Source organism: Dendrobium catenatum, unplaced genomic scaffold, assembly GCF_001605985.2.
Source record: "Dendrobium catenatum unplaced genomic scaffold, ASM160598v2 fragScaff_scaffold_1328, whole genome shotgun sequence".
NCBI lineage: Eukaryota > Viridiplantae > Streptophyta > Magnoliopsida > Asparagales > Orchidaceae > Dendrobium > Dendrobium catenatum.
The window spans coordinates 372149-388054 of NW_021319790.1; the positions used below are offsets into that span (position 1 = coordinate 372149).

Consider the following 15906-nt stretch of genomic DNA (forward strand, 5'->3'; position numbering starts at 1 on the left):
GCCTTAGTTAATTAGTAATTATAATTATCCTTAAATAATTATGTTTATTTAAAATTATCTATAATTAATTAAAGTAATTAATTATAATTATTATAATTAATTAAGATAATTAATTATATTTAATTTCAATTAATTAAAACTAATTAATATTAATTAACCTTAATTAATTAATATTAATTAATCACAATTAATAATAAATAAGTTATAATATAATTAATTAATATTAATTTTAATTAACGTAATTATAATTAATTAATATTAATTATAATCATTTAATTAAAATTAATTATAATTAATTATAATAACTAAAATTAATTAGGATAAATATAATTACAATTAATTAAAATTAATTTTAATTAAAAAGCTAATCTCTCCCTCTCCTCCCTCTCTCTCTGACTTTGGCAAGTTCACGGGATTTGGCCGACAAAGAGCTCGACAGGGAAAATGTTACCTTCACAGCCAACGAGCTCTTGTTGCTTCCGATCAAACTTCCGATCCGACAGGGAAGGGAAAGTCGTGGAGGTGCGAAGTTGAACAGCTAGGAAGGAGGCCGAAGAAGCAGCGAATGGGATGAGAAAGTTATCCCCACAGCCCGCGAGCTCAAGTTCTGGCTTCCGATCAAAATGTCTGACTTTCGATTCGGCGGGAAGGGGATGTCAGTCGAAGGAGCAAAGTCGAACAGCCAGGTAAGAGCCGAAGAAGCGGCGGAAGATAGAAAGTTATCTTTACAATCGGCGAGCTCCCGAGTTGCTTCCGCACAAAATGTCGTAATTTCCGATTTGACAGAGAGGTGACGAGTCGAAGGAGCGAAGCCGAGCGACCACGAGGAGCTGGAGCGAGCTCCATTGCTGGTTCCGATCAAACTGTCGTAACTTTCGATCTCACAGGAAGAAGAGAGCGAGAGCAGGAGAGTGATCGTCGAGAAAGAGTCGCGAGAGAGAGAGAGGGATCGTGAGGAAGCTTCTGCGAGGATCCTCGCAGCCGAACCCCTCCTTTTGCCCTTTTGATGTTGCGAGTAGATCGTGGGAGATGGGACGTAGGCGTGCGAACGAAATGGCGACGACGTGCGGGCATGTACTTTTTTTTTTTTTTATTTCATACAGGTCAACACTCCCTTTCTCTAATACATAGCCTTTGCAAAACAATAATGTAAGAAAAAAAAATCATGTAAAAAAAAATCAGAGAACTTCATTTCTCCAGGAATGAACAGGAATGAAGGATATAAGCACTCATTTCTACAGTTATAAAATCATTTCACCAAGATTTTAGCAAGTTGATTCTGGTAAAAGCAAAACTATGCCACTACAATGGAAGCCATATAGCCGAGAGTGAAGAATCTTGATTAAAAGAAAGGTTGTAATAAGCAATCAAATAACCTCAATAGTGCAGAATTTCTACAGAGATTGACTGGATGATAGAAATACTTGAGTTTGCAAGCAAACCTATCAAGATTTGGTGAAAACAGCGAGAAATAGGCTGATTTCAGAGAGAAATCAACAAAATGATGCATGGATTTCAGAAGATTGGAGAGAAAACGCGATGAAAACTTCTTATATTCAATCCACGAAAAAGAAAAGTAATACAAGATATAAGTTTCTTCGATTCCAGAGGAAAAAATAACTCTCAAAATCTCTAACAAAGCCTAGAGTCCAAAAAGAACAAACCCTAGATATCAAATCTCTTCCAAATTCAAGACGAAAAGCAAACCCTAACAAACAAGACTAATGACTAAACAGCCTTTAATACAAAGTTTCCATCCTAAACAGTGATTAAATTAAGCAATTGGGCCCACTAGAGCATCCGCCCCCCACCTGATTTGGGCCGCCTGCTGTAGCATAGAACCGGTTCAGCTGTCCCCTCCTGGGCCAGCCTAACACCTGAAGTCAGTGACAGTGCTGTGGTTTCATTGAGCGATTATCTGCATATCCTTTTATGAGGTAAATAGTGATTCGAAGACAGCTTTGCTTTAACAAAGAAGCTATCTTGTCTAACAGTGAGTTCCATAATTGTAAATTTTCCTGTAGATAAGTCTTTGCTTCCCTGCTCGGATTCAAATTTGCACGACTGAGTTCGAGCAACATTCTGCTGATGAGAAATCACTTTATCAGAAGTTGGTTCCAGCCAACTGATCCTGCTTGGCTAGTTTTTCATTTCTTCAATGCTTGCAAAGAACTCATGTTGTCCAAGTCTTAGTTCTAACTTCTGAGAACCAGAAGCCCCATTTTTTGCAAACTCCTTTTAGCTGATCAAGCATCACCTTCAATAAATGTTCCAGTTTGTCTCATCAAATTCTGGCTTATAAGCACACGGCCATTCTTTCCCCTCAAGTAACTGTTGTCTGCCTGGAAAAATTATTAGGTGCGGACACCGGACGTAGAGATACGTTTTGACTCCAATAAAATGTTGACACATTAAGTGGACACGTGGATATTCAATTGAATTTATTTTTTACTTTATATATTTAATGTGTCCGCAGATCTTTAAGTCAAGCGCAGGTAAAGTGCAAGTAAAGTGCAGTCAAATGCACTAAAAAAACGCAATAAAAGAGCAGTCAAAGCGTAGGTAAAATGCACAAAAAAGCGCAACCAAAGTGCACTCCAGGTGTCAAATTTTAAGTAGATGTCCTGACGTATCTCTACGTCCGGTGTCCGCACTTAATAATTTTCCGTCTGTGTGGTCTCACTTTGTCAAAAACTAGCTCCTGATTTGGCGAGTTCTAGTTGACTTAGATTTCTTCAATGCTGGCAAGAACTCATGTTGTCCAAGTCATAGTTTTGAGAACCAGAAGCACCATTTTTTACTAACTCCTTTTAGGTGATCGAGCATCACCTTCTTTCTTCTCCTCAAGTAACCGCTATCTGCCTAGTATCACTTTGTCAAAAACTGGCTCCTGATTTGGCGAGTTCTAGTTGACTTGGATCTCTTTCTGAATTGACCCACAACTGTTCACGGCAGATGTCATCAGAGCAAAATTTCTTTATTGATGCCAACTTCTGGCTGATAGGTTTTCTTTTCTCTATGATCAATTCTTTTTTATTGAGATTTGATTTATCAGCTACAGACTCTAGGTTGATAGATTTGGCTCTGTCATTGTCTGGTTCTTCAGAGGATTTTGCTTTGTTAAGTGCTGGTATCTGATTGATTGAATTTTTACATCTCATGGCCATCAAAATATTCTCTTCTGCAGAAGCAAGTGAGAAATCATCAAAAATCAAGAGGATGGTTAAAATGCAAAATGTTCGGAGGCATAATAGCACAAAGATCATATTACTTCTAGATCATCATAGAATTTAAACTACAGTAAAAAAGCCATTAAATTGAATGGCGACCATTATAATATCATCAACAACAACAACAACATTGGGGTCAGCTATATGAATTTTTTATCTTCATTATATCCTACTAAGAGTCAAATTCTTATTTAAGACCATTATAATATCATTAAAGTTTTTTTAATGATTTCTATTACAAATGATCAAGATAATTAGTATAACCAATCAACAGAATGCTAATGACAGAAGCCCAAGAAAAGATTATAGTCTTTACCTTTCATTCTCGCACAGTTAGCAAGTTCATAGAGAGAGTCACGAAGTTTCATTAAAGCAATCCTTTCTTGTTTAACATAAATCTCAGTGAAGTTCTCTTCGCAAGTAGTCCTGGGTCTTTTTCTACTGTTTTGTGAAGAGATAAAGTTCAAGTCTGGCTCATCGCACATTAGAGCTAATGTCCCAGGGGACATAGGCCTTCCTTCTTTCTGAATGCAACAGATGTTTGATCCAGAATTCTCTATAATCTTGTCTACATCTATTCCATTTGAGCAGGCCTCAGCTGATATATTAGATCCATCTTGCATATTCTGCCTATCATCATTGTTTTCTCCAACTAAAGCATGTCTATCTTTATTTTGATCCTCCCTCCCTGCTGCTTTTTCCTCTTGTAATCTTCTATCTGAAATAGTACAACATTGCTAGTCGAGTGTATGCACAGAAATTAAAACAAACAAGTCTTGTCATTTATCAGAATCTGGGAAGAGACTAGCGTTTTCACAAGTATCCATGCCCATATTCCAAACCTTTACTGTGATATGTAAAAAAAAAATGGAAAACATTTCAATTCTGGTTAAAATGATGCACACAAAAACATCTTCATGCAAATAGCCGTTGTTTAAAAAGCCACTACTCATTGTTCAGCTCTTTTTTTTTTATTGTACCTTAAACTCTCCTCAAATCCTGCATTATAGAAAGCTTCATACACTCAGTCAACGTACATTATATACACTAAGGTATTGTTTGGGACGGCTTTTTTATTTCTTCTTAAAATAACTTCCTAGTACAAAAATTTAAATTTTTATACTAGGAAGTTGTTTTAAGAAGCAATAAGAAAGCCATCCCAAACGAAGCCTAAGAATTTGTTTGATGCAACAGCACCATGTTGAAGCATTGAAGCACAGTATTGCTTGGGAGGGGGAGAGTTCTGCACGCCACAAGGAAGCCATTTTAGCGTGGCGAGAAGTACAATAGCCTCCTTGTAGAACAGAAACGCTTCAAGATTTGGTAGTGATGGGGATCACAAATTCCTCAAATTCAAAAAGCAAATGGAAGGAAAAATAAGTGGATCACAAATTTTCAATCAACAACATCTATAAATCTCTGTATTGGCATACTATTAATATCGGTTTGGTAGTGATGTGGCTCCTTGTGATATCCTTTGTTCAGGGATTTTGATAGGAAATACTTGATTCCAAGTATTTCCTAATCAATTTAGCCAAAGATCTCACAGCAAACTGCTGTCCACAGCAGGAAATCAGCCAAAACAGTGGGAAAACACGAGAAAAACGATAGAAACACGAAGTGAGAACTTGTATTTTGCTAGAAGATGAAAGGAAAATAGCAAAGATACAAGGATCCTCTATTCGAGAGGAGGATCGCACTCTCCCAATCTCTAGAATTCAATCTAGAGCCCTAGCCACCAAAGAAGAACAAGAAAACTTTCACAAAATATCTCATAACCCTAATCCCCCCTTTTCTCCCCTACTTAATGCATACAATTCAAATCTAAAACAAAAGGACCTAATTACCCTTGCTTCCCCTCCTTTTGGCTCCAAGAAACAATTCAAACTTCAAGTGGACCCCACCCCTCTCCCTTCTTCTTGTGTCCGCCGGCCCTCCTGGTGTACACGATCAAAGCCGGCCCAAGGGGCTGGACCGGTCCTCCTTGGACCGGTCTAACAGATTTCTATCGTTGTTGTTTAGCCTCCCCTGCAATTCCTCAGTTCCAAGATTTCCTCTTTTTGGTTCCCTTATATTTGGTTCTTTGTGATTGTTGTCCTATAGAAGTTCCTGAAGTAGGAATTGCTTGGATAGCACTGGATCTAACGTAGGTTGTTGAACTAAAAAGGGTTCCATGCCGACAATTTTGGGAGAAGCAGTGTTTTGAAGAGATCCCAAAATACACTATTATTCCCTAAGTGCTGCGACTTTGGGATAAGCAGTGAATGATCGCATATAGAAATCACCGCAAGTACTGCAACCACTCAACATTTCTTCATGTTGCTCAAGCCTGTCATCCATGTCAACAGCTTCGTGAGGGTCGCAACTATCTATCATGGCCCAAATTGCCTCTTCAATGGGCTCATTGCATGTAGGGCTGCAAACGAATAGAGCCGAGCCGAGCTTTAACCTGTTCGAGTTTGGGCTTGCTTATCAGAATCGAGTTCAAACTCGGCTAGAAGCTCGTCGAGCTTCTCAGACACTTGTTCGAGCTACAACACATTAAACAAAAAAGTATTTAAACTTGGCTCGTGTTTGAAATCGAGCCCGTTTGTCCAGCGGGTCGTTAGGCAAACAAAGCAGCTCCATAGAGTCTCATGCCGAGTTAACACACCCAGCATCCAACCGGCTGCTCGCTTTTCAACAGGGCACTAGATAAATTTATTTTTATAGAGCATAATCATCCTTCTCCAGGCGATGTGGTACTAAAGTGCCTACAAATTTTTTTTTAACTTTGGTGACGCCACGGAGGAGAGAGAGAGAGAAAGAGAGAGAGTAGGCCAGAGGCGGGACAATAAAAAATTTAATAAAATAAAACAATTAATGGAGAGGAAAGATTTAAAAATGTTAAATTAGTAGACTAAATAGTATTTATTTTTAAAACTCTAATTGAGCTCTAATCGAGCTTCTTAGTCGAGCTGTAATCGAACTTCTAAGCGAGCTTGTTCACGAGCTTCTAAGCGAGACTGTTCGTGAACATAAATGAACCGAACAACGTGATGTTCAAGCTCGTTCATTTAGCTATCAAGTACTTATCAAGTGTGTTCAAACTTGTTTGTTTACCTTATCAAACGAACATGAACGAGCCCTTATCGAGCCGAGACACGAGCAGCTAGTCAAACGTTTGGTTCGTTTGCAGTCCTAATTGCATGATATGCCTTATGGCCTTCGTTAGGTGAACATCGTGTTGTCAAAGAATAAGATAATGTGGAGAATTATGCGTTAGAAGAAAGATATTAAAATGAAATGCATAAAGAAAGCTTACGACCTGCATGCAACTTAGTTAGAAGAAAGATATTAAAATGAAATGCATAAAGAAAGCTTACGACCTGCATGCAACTTAATTCTAATTATGCACTAAAATTTAAGGATGTCATGAAAAGAATTCGTTAGATTGAAACGCAAGTCATACTCAAAAGAACATATATTTAGAGAATTGCAGGATTACCTAGTTTACAACAAGCATAGTTTGATCTAGACGCATACCACATTTGTTGACCTCAATATACGTGTCAAATCCAATCGAGCGCACCATGGGAGGCAACTAGTGGACATGTCACTAGTAACGAGCATCGAGACACCTCGATCGCTATCAAAGCTACTCAAACATCATCTGATTATAAAATGGATTGCACCGATACGCATGGGATGTCGAATTTAGCAAAGAAGAGTCACTTGTAACTCGATCAAAAAATGACGCCAATCACAACTATTGGGGAGCAAAACGCAGCACAAAACTACCCAAATGATCTCTGATCATCAAATGGACTGTGCCGATGCGATCAAAACATTGAATTTACCTAGCGGGGACCCTCGCAGATGAATTGAGTGAAGGCAATCGAAATCGACGATCTACAGATGTAATGTTGCGCGACGTTACCCTAACGTCGACCGTTTGCAAAAAGAACTTCGTCGTTACGTCCGGAACATCGATGATACATAGAAATAGATGAAATATTGTATGGGTCCTTGCACGAGCAAAAACTCAAAATCGACACGAGCATCGAGGTGATTATAGCATGCAAATCGAGATGCACAAATAATGAAGAATTACACAAAGAAATTAATTCACACTTATGCTATTTTTTTAATCTTACTTTAATTGAATTTGTATAAAAATATATATATTTATATATTATCCTACATCTAATCTTAGTTGCCTAAATCATATTATCTAAATATTAACTCTGCACAAGCCGCCTAATCCTGGTGTAGCCAGCCCGCTGCCTCATCTTGTCGTTCACGTGGAATAAAAAAAATTGAAACTTTTTTTTTCATATTCCCTCTACTCCATGGCAAATTATTAGGTGCAGATATCGAACGGAGAGGATCATCCGGATTTCTCTCTGTCTACAGTTAAAATGCAGTCAAAGTGTAGTTACTGTAACCGCTGCGATTTGACTGCGTTTTTACTGTAGATAGAGAAATCCAGACGGTTCTCTTCGTCCGATGTCCGCACCTAATAATTTCTCCTACTCCACAACCCACTCATTCCCACTCCATTGACTCACTCACAAGAGCTCCTTCCTTCCACTCCCTCTCTGTTCGATTCCTCCTCATCTCCCTCACCCCAGCTTCCTTCAAGATCCTACCCACCAGCCCTCCTACCCGATATCCCAACCTACTGGTTCAAAGCACCTACCCGCTCCACCTTCATATCACCTTAAACCACTGCAGCCCAGCCCTCCAACATTCGCCAACAGCCATTCAAGATCTCAGCTGCAGTCCTGAACTCCCAGCTCCCCTCTCCCTTGCCCAATCTCCGCCTCACAAGCAGCTCATATCAGCCACAAGCTCCCTCTCTACACTCCTCTTCACGTGAACCACTACCTACCTGTCAACACCTCCAGCAAAAAAAAGCCACACAATTTCCTTTACAGCCACTGTATTGGACCGATCTCCATGCTGTCCAGCACTTACCGTGAAACCAGCAGCACCCCTCTCCTCCTACACTCAACTGAAATCATTCCAGCAACTCCTTTCACTTCTCTAACTATTCAAAGCCCAAATCAGCACTATTTTTCCTTATGTTATTATTATTGTTGCTATTAGTTAAAAAAGTGAAAAGAAAAGAAAAAAGAGAAGAGAAGAGAGAGAGAGAGAGAGAGAGAGAGAGAGAGAGGGGAGATGGTTGTGTTTAGCCTCTCGTGCCCTCTACATCGTCATTGTTGCCGCCTCTCGCTTTTAAAGGTATAAAGCTCGTTAAACTTTAAAAAATTTCTTAAATCCTGTTGTTAACATTACGGCGTAACGATCAATCCCCTACATGTGCTTTTCAAAGTACAAAAGGAGGATGTTTGAAGGCGACGTTAGTAGCGACGCGGGTAGGCCTTGTACGCGCTTTTGGTAGCATGGTGAGAACACTCCTAAATACTCGTGTACGTGTTTCTATGTCTGTTGGAAAATTTGCGAGCTTTCATGCAGGTACCTCAAAGACCCATACACGCTTTTCGTAGTGTGGTGGGAAAGCCTAGCTCTCTAAAATTCCCCCTGCGAGTAGGAGATGTTGGGAGACTGAATAGAGGACTTGACTGAAACTAATAGGAACCAAACCTAAATGAAAATTTAAAATAAAATCATAACTAAATAAAACTTCAAAAATCAAGAGATGGCAGGGAACCATGTAACATGATAGCTTATCTTAGAGCTAAAGCGGGAACCTGTAACGAACATTATAGCCCACCTATGGGCACAAGCAAGTTATTTGTTATAAACACAACTACAAGCGTTTCATGAAATTGGTAGTTTGTTTATGAACAATATTAGGGGATATGTAACACCTTGCTTGTGGGGAGGAACAAGGGGTTTGTCGTACGATTTCATAGCTTGCCTATGGTCGAGGATATTTGACTTATAATGAACAATACTTAATTTCCTGCATGCAAAGTGCAATAAACCCAGAATGAATATAGTAGCTTGCCTACGGGCAAAAGCGGGAAACTTATAATGAATGTGAGACATCCTCTACTGGTAGAAAAAGGTAACTCAAAGAGGATAACCATTCTCCTATGAGCGAGGACAAGGAACTAATGATGAATGTGATAACTTGACTATAGGCGTAGACGGGAGATGTGTAAAGCGCACTATAGCCCATCAACGGGCAACAACAGAGTAGTAATGAACACTACAGTTCACTTGTGAGCAGGATCAGAGAGCATGTAGTGCATACAATTGCTTGCCAATGGTTAACAATAGAAGACTTGTAATGTTCAGATTAGCCCACTTACGGGCGTGGGCGAGGAGCTTGCAGTTAACAGCAATCTGCCTACAGGTGATAACAATAGAATTCTTGTAATGTTCAAATCAGCCCACCTACGGGCGTGGGCAAGGAGCTTGCAGTTAACAACAATTCTCCTACATGTGATAACAGTGAATGTGTAATGAATGTAATAGTTTGCTTATTGACGCATATAGGGAAGTTGTAAAAAATATAACTCGCCTATAAGTGAGGACAAGGAGCTCGTATCGAACAAATCCGCTCACCTATGAGGAAGAATAGGGGAACTTGTAGCGAGCAGAATAATTCTCCTACGAACAAGATTTTCCAAGTGTTGATTGAACAAACACCCTCTACGAACTGTGCTAAATGATTATTTGAAGAAAATAAAATGAACTAAACAATATCTCTCATATATTACTATAATTGAAACCAAACTCGCCTTTAATTTAAACCACCGAATCTGCAACACTCGTACAAGCGTAACAAAAGACATTTGTTGAATTTCAAACGAAATTTTGCACACTTTTAAATGAAAATCATATATGCAAAAGATATATTTAAATATTTTAAATACTCTATGCATTAAAATATAATTCCCTAAACTTAAACGTGACTTATTGAAAAGCATGCATGTTAATTAAATTTCTTTCAAATTCCCCGCATGTGCTTAAATCTAAAGTTCACATTAGGCAAACTAAGGTTCTTTAGATAAAATGCATCATAAAATACAAGCTCTCTTGGTTTTAGCATTCGCATAATCATCGCTTGTTGAACTCGATCCTCTATTAGCGGTCGAGCAGAGTTGACAAGGTTCAAATAATTAATTATTTAATGTCTACCCGATGATGGTCGTATTGAAAGTTAATCTCAACCAAAGAGGGCTCTACCCTTTTAAATGCCTCCAATTTCTATAAATATAAATATTTTTCAAATGACTACAACATTACCCCGATGCTGGCCGCATTGAATATAAATTTCAACCAGATGGGTTAATTTTCAAATTCCATCAAAACTATGAATTTTAATATATATATCTAAATTTTCATATTTAAAATTAAAATTAATTACCTACAACTTAAAACAAAACTCATGCACTCTCCGCAATCGTTTGACAAGAGCGATGAACTCAAGAATAACTCTAGCTCACAAAGAGCATATGGTTAGTCAAGAATATCACTCAGATTCATTCTCAAATAATATTATGAAAGTAAGGACATGTCATTTGTTCTCTAACTAGTGGCTTGGCCAAATAGCTCAACAAAACTCGTAATTTGGCCAGTCGTCTCTACACGGTAAATGGTTATAACTGGTCCTTTAATCAATAGTTTGACCAGATGGCTCCACAAAGAATTCGTTGCTTGGTCAGGACGGCTTCACGTGGCAAATGATTATGACTGCGATCCTTTGACCTACTAGCATGATCAAACAACTCCATCGTATTATGGCCATGGCTAAAATCTCGTATGTTCCCCAATGACTATTTACCATTGAGAAATGAATTATAGGGTATAATCGATGGAGCAAAAAGTCCTTTGTTAGCTAAGGTTATCTTGAATTCATCCCTTAGGCAAACATTCACCCTAAGTCTATAAGGCCCCCTTATACGAAGTAACCCATGGTTGTCGACAAGGATCCTTTGATCAGGTTAGATCGACTACCACTTTTGACTAAGTAGACTAGGGATCATGATGACTCGGGATGACAGAACTATGGGATCTTGATCGAGTTCATCATCATCTCCCCACCATCCACTTTTAGTGATATGTGATAAAATTTTAATTTTAAATATCGGTCAACAACTAGGCTTAATCGAAAGATCTCTCTCGTTATCGAGCGAGGTAATTAAGTATATGGGCTTGCGCTTATAGGAAACCAAAACTCAGATCTCAAAGTCTTCGCTAAGATAGTGAAATTTCTCGGCAATGTATTATCTCCATCTAATCTGCCTTCTGAATATTTCTCTCGGAACTTAGTCTATTAAAACTCTCCCTAAATATAACGCAAAGAGGTCAGGGCCAAAAAGCTCAAATTTTTTGAGCCCAAAAATAGCTCTTATTCAACTGACCCTTTGAACTGCATTGTGATGCTTCGAAGGTGGGGATTGGGGGCTTTCCTCGGCCAACATAGTTATGGGTGTCAATTTCGGGTCACGGGTCAGGTTCGGGTCGAACCCGAAACTGACCCGGCACTATTCGGGTCAACCCGACCCGTTTTTAAAAACGGGTCAGTTTTCCTGACCCGAACCCGACCCGCTTTGGGTCCGGGTCAACCCGACACGACCCGAATGACCCGTTTCCAACAAGAAAATGGCTAATTTTCGGGTCGAAAACGGGTCAATCTCCTCTTTTCGGGTCAAAAACGGGTCAAAATCGGCTCAATCTCGGGTTGCCGGGTCAAAATCGGGTCACTTTCGAGTCAAAGGGTTAACCCGAACCCGACCCGATTTTTGAAACGGGTCGAAATGCTGAACCCGAACCCGACCCGTTTCAGGTTCGGGTTGACCCTAATCCGAAATTTTCAGGTCGGGCTCGGGTCGGGATTTCGGGTCGTGTCAAATATTGACACCCCTAAACATAGTCGTCATGTGGCTTATTTTAGTGAAAAGTTGATTGGGCCAAAGTCTCGCTACAATACCTATGATGCATAATTCTATGTGATTGTTCAAGCCATCAGCCACTAATATAGTGGAAGGTTATAGGCATTGCTAAAATTGCAAAATATGAGGCTCGCTTTAAGGCCTGCCTCAATACAATTCAAGTGAAAAACGTCATGAGGCTTACGCCTTGAGCCTTTTTTATGAGGCTTACGCCTCAGCTTGGTTGAGGCCCGCCTTGAGGCACGCCTCACATTACTGGCGTGAGGTGTACACCTCACTCAATTTGTATATATTTTTTTATTAAAACTTAACTAAATTCTAAACTTAAGTCCCAAATAAATCACGCCTTCATGCACCCCCAAGCTACAACAAATTCCTCTCAACCGCCTCAACCTCCATCCCACCGCCTTTGCAGCAGCCACTACCATCGTAGCTACTACTGGGAATCACTTGAAAGCCGCACACCACCACCACCTTCTCCTCCTCTAAAAAATTTTGGAGCATTATTCTCATTTTTATGTTGATGACAAATATTTATGAAAGAGAAAGATGATTAAAATAAATAAAAAAGAATTAGATTGAGATGCATTGAACTCCACAAGATGACGTAGGGGAGAAACCAATTTGTTATGATGACAACTGAAGTAAAGACTCCTTCAGTGATGACAATGCAGATGATTTCTGAGTTGTTTTCAATTATGTTAGCTTTTTTCAGAAATTAAATGTGGATGAGTAGAAAACTAAGAAAAAGGAATTTAGAGTTGAACTTGAGGTTATAGGATACTTTTATGAAATTCATACATTTCATATTGTTTTACTCTGATAATATTTGAATTTCAATTTTATTTCATGTAATTCATCACTTATCACTTTATGTCCTGTGTAATTTTTTATTTCATATGTATGTCAATGTGTTACCTCATAGTTCAATAGAAAGTTAATATATCATTCTTTAACATATTATTTAGGTATTATATAAAAATCACTTTTAACATTTATTTTCATTTTACGCAATTTTTGGATTTTGAGGATTACGCCTTGAGGTTAACGCCTCGCTTCATGAAAGAAAAATGTCTCAATACCCAATTGCACAATTTCAAACATTGGTTATAGGGAAGATTGATAATCGCACAAAATACTCAAAATTTTTTATTTATTCATGGCTACCAAGAGAGAGAAGAAGATAATTCAAATTAGAATTCACTTCAAGACCGTCTTTTTTCCATTATTTTACATAAATACCAATTACAACCCCATTAAATTCTGAAAGTACTTTAAAAAATAAATTTTAAAATAAGATTTCAAAATAAAGGAATGACAAATAATTCTAAGGCTTAGAATGACTTTCAACAATATTTTAAGTTGTCAAAAATCTTATATTCTAAATAACAAGACTAATTGCTCTTACATAATGTCATTACTTTTGAGGCTTAAATGAAGGAATCTATCCCGTAATGGTTGTGGTCAAATTTATAGCAAAGTTTAAAGAAATTGCCAAATTCTATTATTTCAAATAAGGAATCTAATTATGCTCAAATCCGTCGCCGATCCCGCATCTACTGTGAGCGCCTGCACCGCATGCAACCCCCATCTTTCGCTTGTAAAATAGCAACCACACCAAAATTCCTAAGAAAATTAAAAGGGGCGCAAGCACCAAGAAAGCTGAAGGGTTCACTCATGCTTGCTCTTCCATGTGATGAGCTTGAGTCAACATGATGCTGGACAACAATCTAAATTGTTATAACTAAAATAAAGCATCTTAAGCCTACCGCCTAACCTTAATCAAAAGTGTTTTACAATCGAGAGGTAATTAATCATAAAGACATGCGATTATAGGCAACCTCAAACTAGATTGCAAACTCATTTGAGGAAGAAATCTCTATGGTATTATTTTATCATATATACAATCTACCTTCTAAAAATTTAATCTAGAGCCACTTGAAAATAGAACAATGTCATTCAAGAATTTTTTAAGCCCACAATAAAATAGAGAGAGAATCCATACTATAGTATGATATCCTTCATTGAAGTAGGGGTTTCAAATACCATTCTTTTTTTCTGCTCTTACAATTCCTTTGAAGAATGATTATTCTAAAGATTAACACAAATAGGCTTAAGTGTTTGTTGATTGTGGTTGAACTACTAAGCTGAGTAGGCATCTTACTCTAGCATGCTAAGAGATCTCAATGGTACTCAAAATTCTATTTCTTCAAACAAAAAGATGTGCACAGAATTTCACACATCACAGACCCAGATAAACTATCCTTTGTATTAGAGAAGATAAGCTATCCTTTGAATAAGATGCCAAATATTAAACAAGATATGCAAGACATCATCAACACAATCAAGAACTGATAACCTCAAATTATCAAAGACATGCATGTTCCATTATCACAACTAAGCAGTAAACAAGCCCAACTACATACCATTACTAAATATAAACATTTAAATGTGTGAATGAATAAGTCTCTGTTGATCCATACCATCAAATGTTTTGGCCTGTCCTGATTGTACCACCAAAGCACTACAAAGATTTCTTATATACTCTGGTTGGATAATGCCAGCGAGAAGAGACCTTAAAATTGAACAGCAACAGGTCAAGTTTCCCATAGATTAAACTAATAGTTGAAAAAAATGACAGTTATGCAAAGGGAGTGAGTTCATCGTTAATTAGAAATATTAGCAGAAGATAGATCAAAACCTGTAAGTCAGTTTAGAAACTTGTATAGCACTACCAGTAGATTGCACTTTTGATCCAGCAGCAGGACGGGCAGTTCCAGAAGCCTTCACACTGTTAACCTGAGAAGTTAAATATCTTTGTCAAACTATTATTACTCAGTGTCTGCTTACCTTAAGAATTCGGATCAATCATATTTGTTCAATTAAGACAAAGGTCTAATTGGGTAATAAATAGCAAACTTGACCCTAATGAGCCTTCGTTAACTAGATATATCAGTAAAATAAACCTTACTTTGAAAATCAAGCTTAATTAATCTTTATAATTAAGCCTAAAAGCATAATTACACTAAGATTAAGCTTAATTAATTCAGTTAAACACAATAAGCCTAATTGATTGAACAGTAAACTATTTTATTATGCAAGTTCTAAATGATTTATAAATTATTCTGTGCTATTTAAATGACATAAAAAGAGGCAAATAGCTTAACAGGTTAGATATATAGGGCTATTTGCTTGGAAGTAAAATAGGTATAAAGCACTCTAAATGTAGGGTTTCGAAAATATTGGTATTTGGTTGGATGAAAAAAAAAATGCAAAGTAAAAATGAATTTAAATCCCATTGTCTCTCCATTATTTTCCCCACTACGTGGGACAAAGGTTTGATGTTGTTGTTGTTGTGTCTCTCCACTTTTCCTTAAATCCCAGATTAAATAAATTATGTAGTTTGGCGGATTTAAGGGATGCGGCTGAAGAAACGCGTGAAACGGAGAAAAGATCGTTACCTTCGCGGAGAGCTCCCGTCTTCCGATCCGACAGGAAAAATGTCGTCGTCGAAGGAGGCGAAGAAAGTCCCTTGAGCAGTTGAGCATCTCTGTCAAAAATCAGCTCATGCGAAGACGAAGTAGCAACGAAGAAATGGCAACGAGGAGCGAACCCTAGATGGGCCAACGACTCTAGGAAGAGTATAGACAAAGATCCAAGAGGAGAAGTTATAGAAATAGATAGGCAATGGCATAGAAGAATATCGCCTCCATCCCCTCCATTTTCGCTCCAATCAGTTTTCCTTACATTTGCTAATTATTATTATTTTACTAGTGAAGTATTACTAAATAAGGTTTTAAAAACTGGACCGGACAACGAAC

General features: G+C 38.0%; 1 protein-coding gene and 1 long non-coding RNA gene across 2 annotated transcripts in view; both read right to left on the minus strand.

Annotated features, from left to right (window-relative positions):
* Nucleotides 1–1523: 1523 nt before the first annotated feature.
* Nucleotides 1524–15906, minus strand: part of LOC110093194 (protein tesmin/TSO1-like CXC 6) — a 34935-nt gene continuing 20552 nt past the window's right edge. The window contains exons 5-8 of the mRNA XM_020818006.1: nucleotides 14787–14884; nucleotides 14569–14660; nucleotides 3547–3948; nucleotides 1524–3181 (exon numbers count right to left, since the gene is read on the minus strand). Coding sequence (XP_020673665.1) covers nucleotides 2877–3181; nucleotides 3547–3948; nucleotides 14569–14660; nucleotides 14787–14884 — 897 coding nt within the window. The 3' untranslated portion in view covers nucleotides 1524–2876. The remainder of the gene's footprint in view (nucleotides 3182–3546; nucleotides 3949–14568; nucleotides 14661–14786; nucleotides 14885–15906) is intronic.
* LOC114580823 lies at nucleotides 5360–11740 on the minus strand. The gene is made up of 2 exons (XR_003702409.1): nucleotides 6599–11740; nucleotides 5360–6537 (listed from the first exon to the last, which is right to left on the minus strand). It is a non-coding gene; the product is annotated as an uncharacterized LOC114580823 (long non-coding RNA).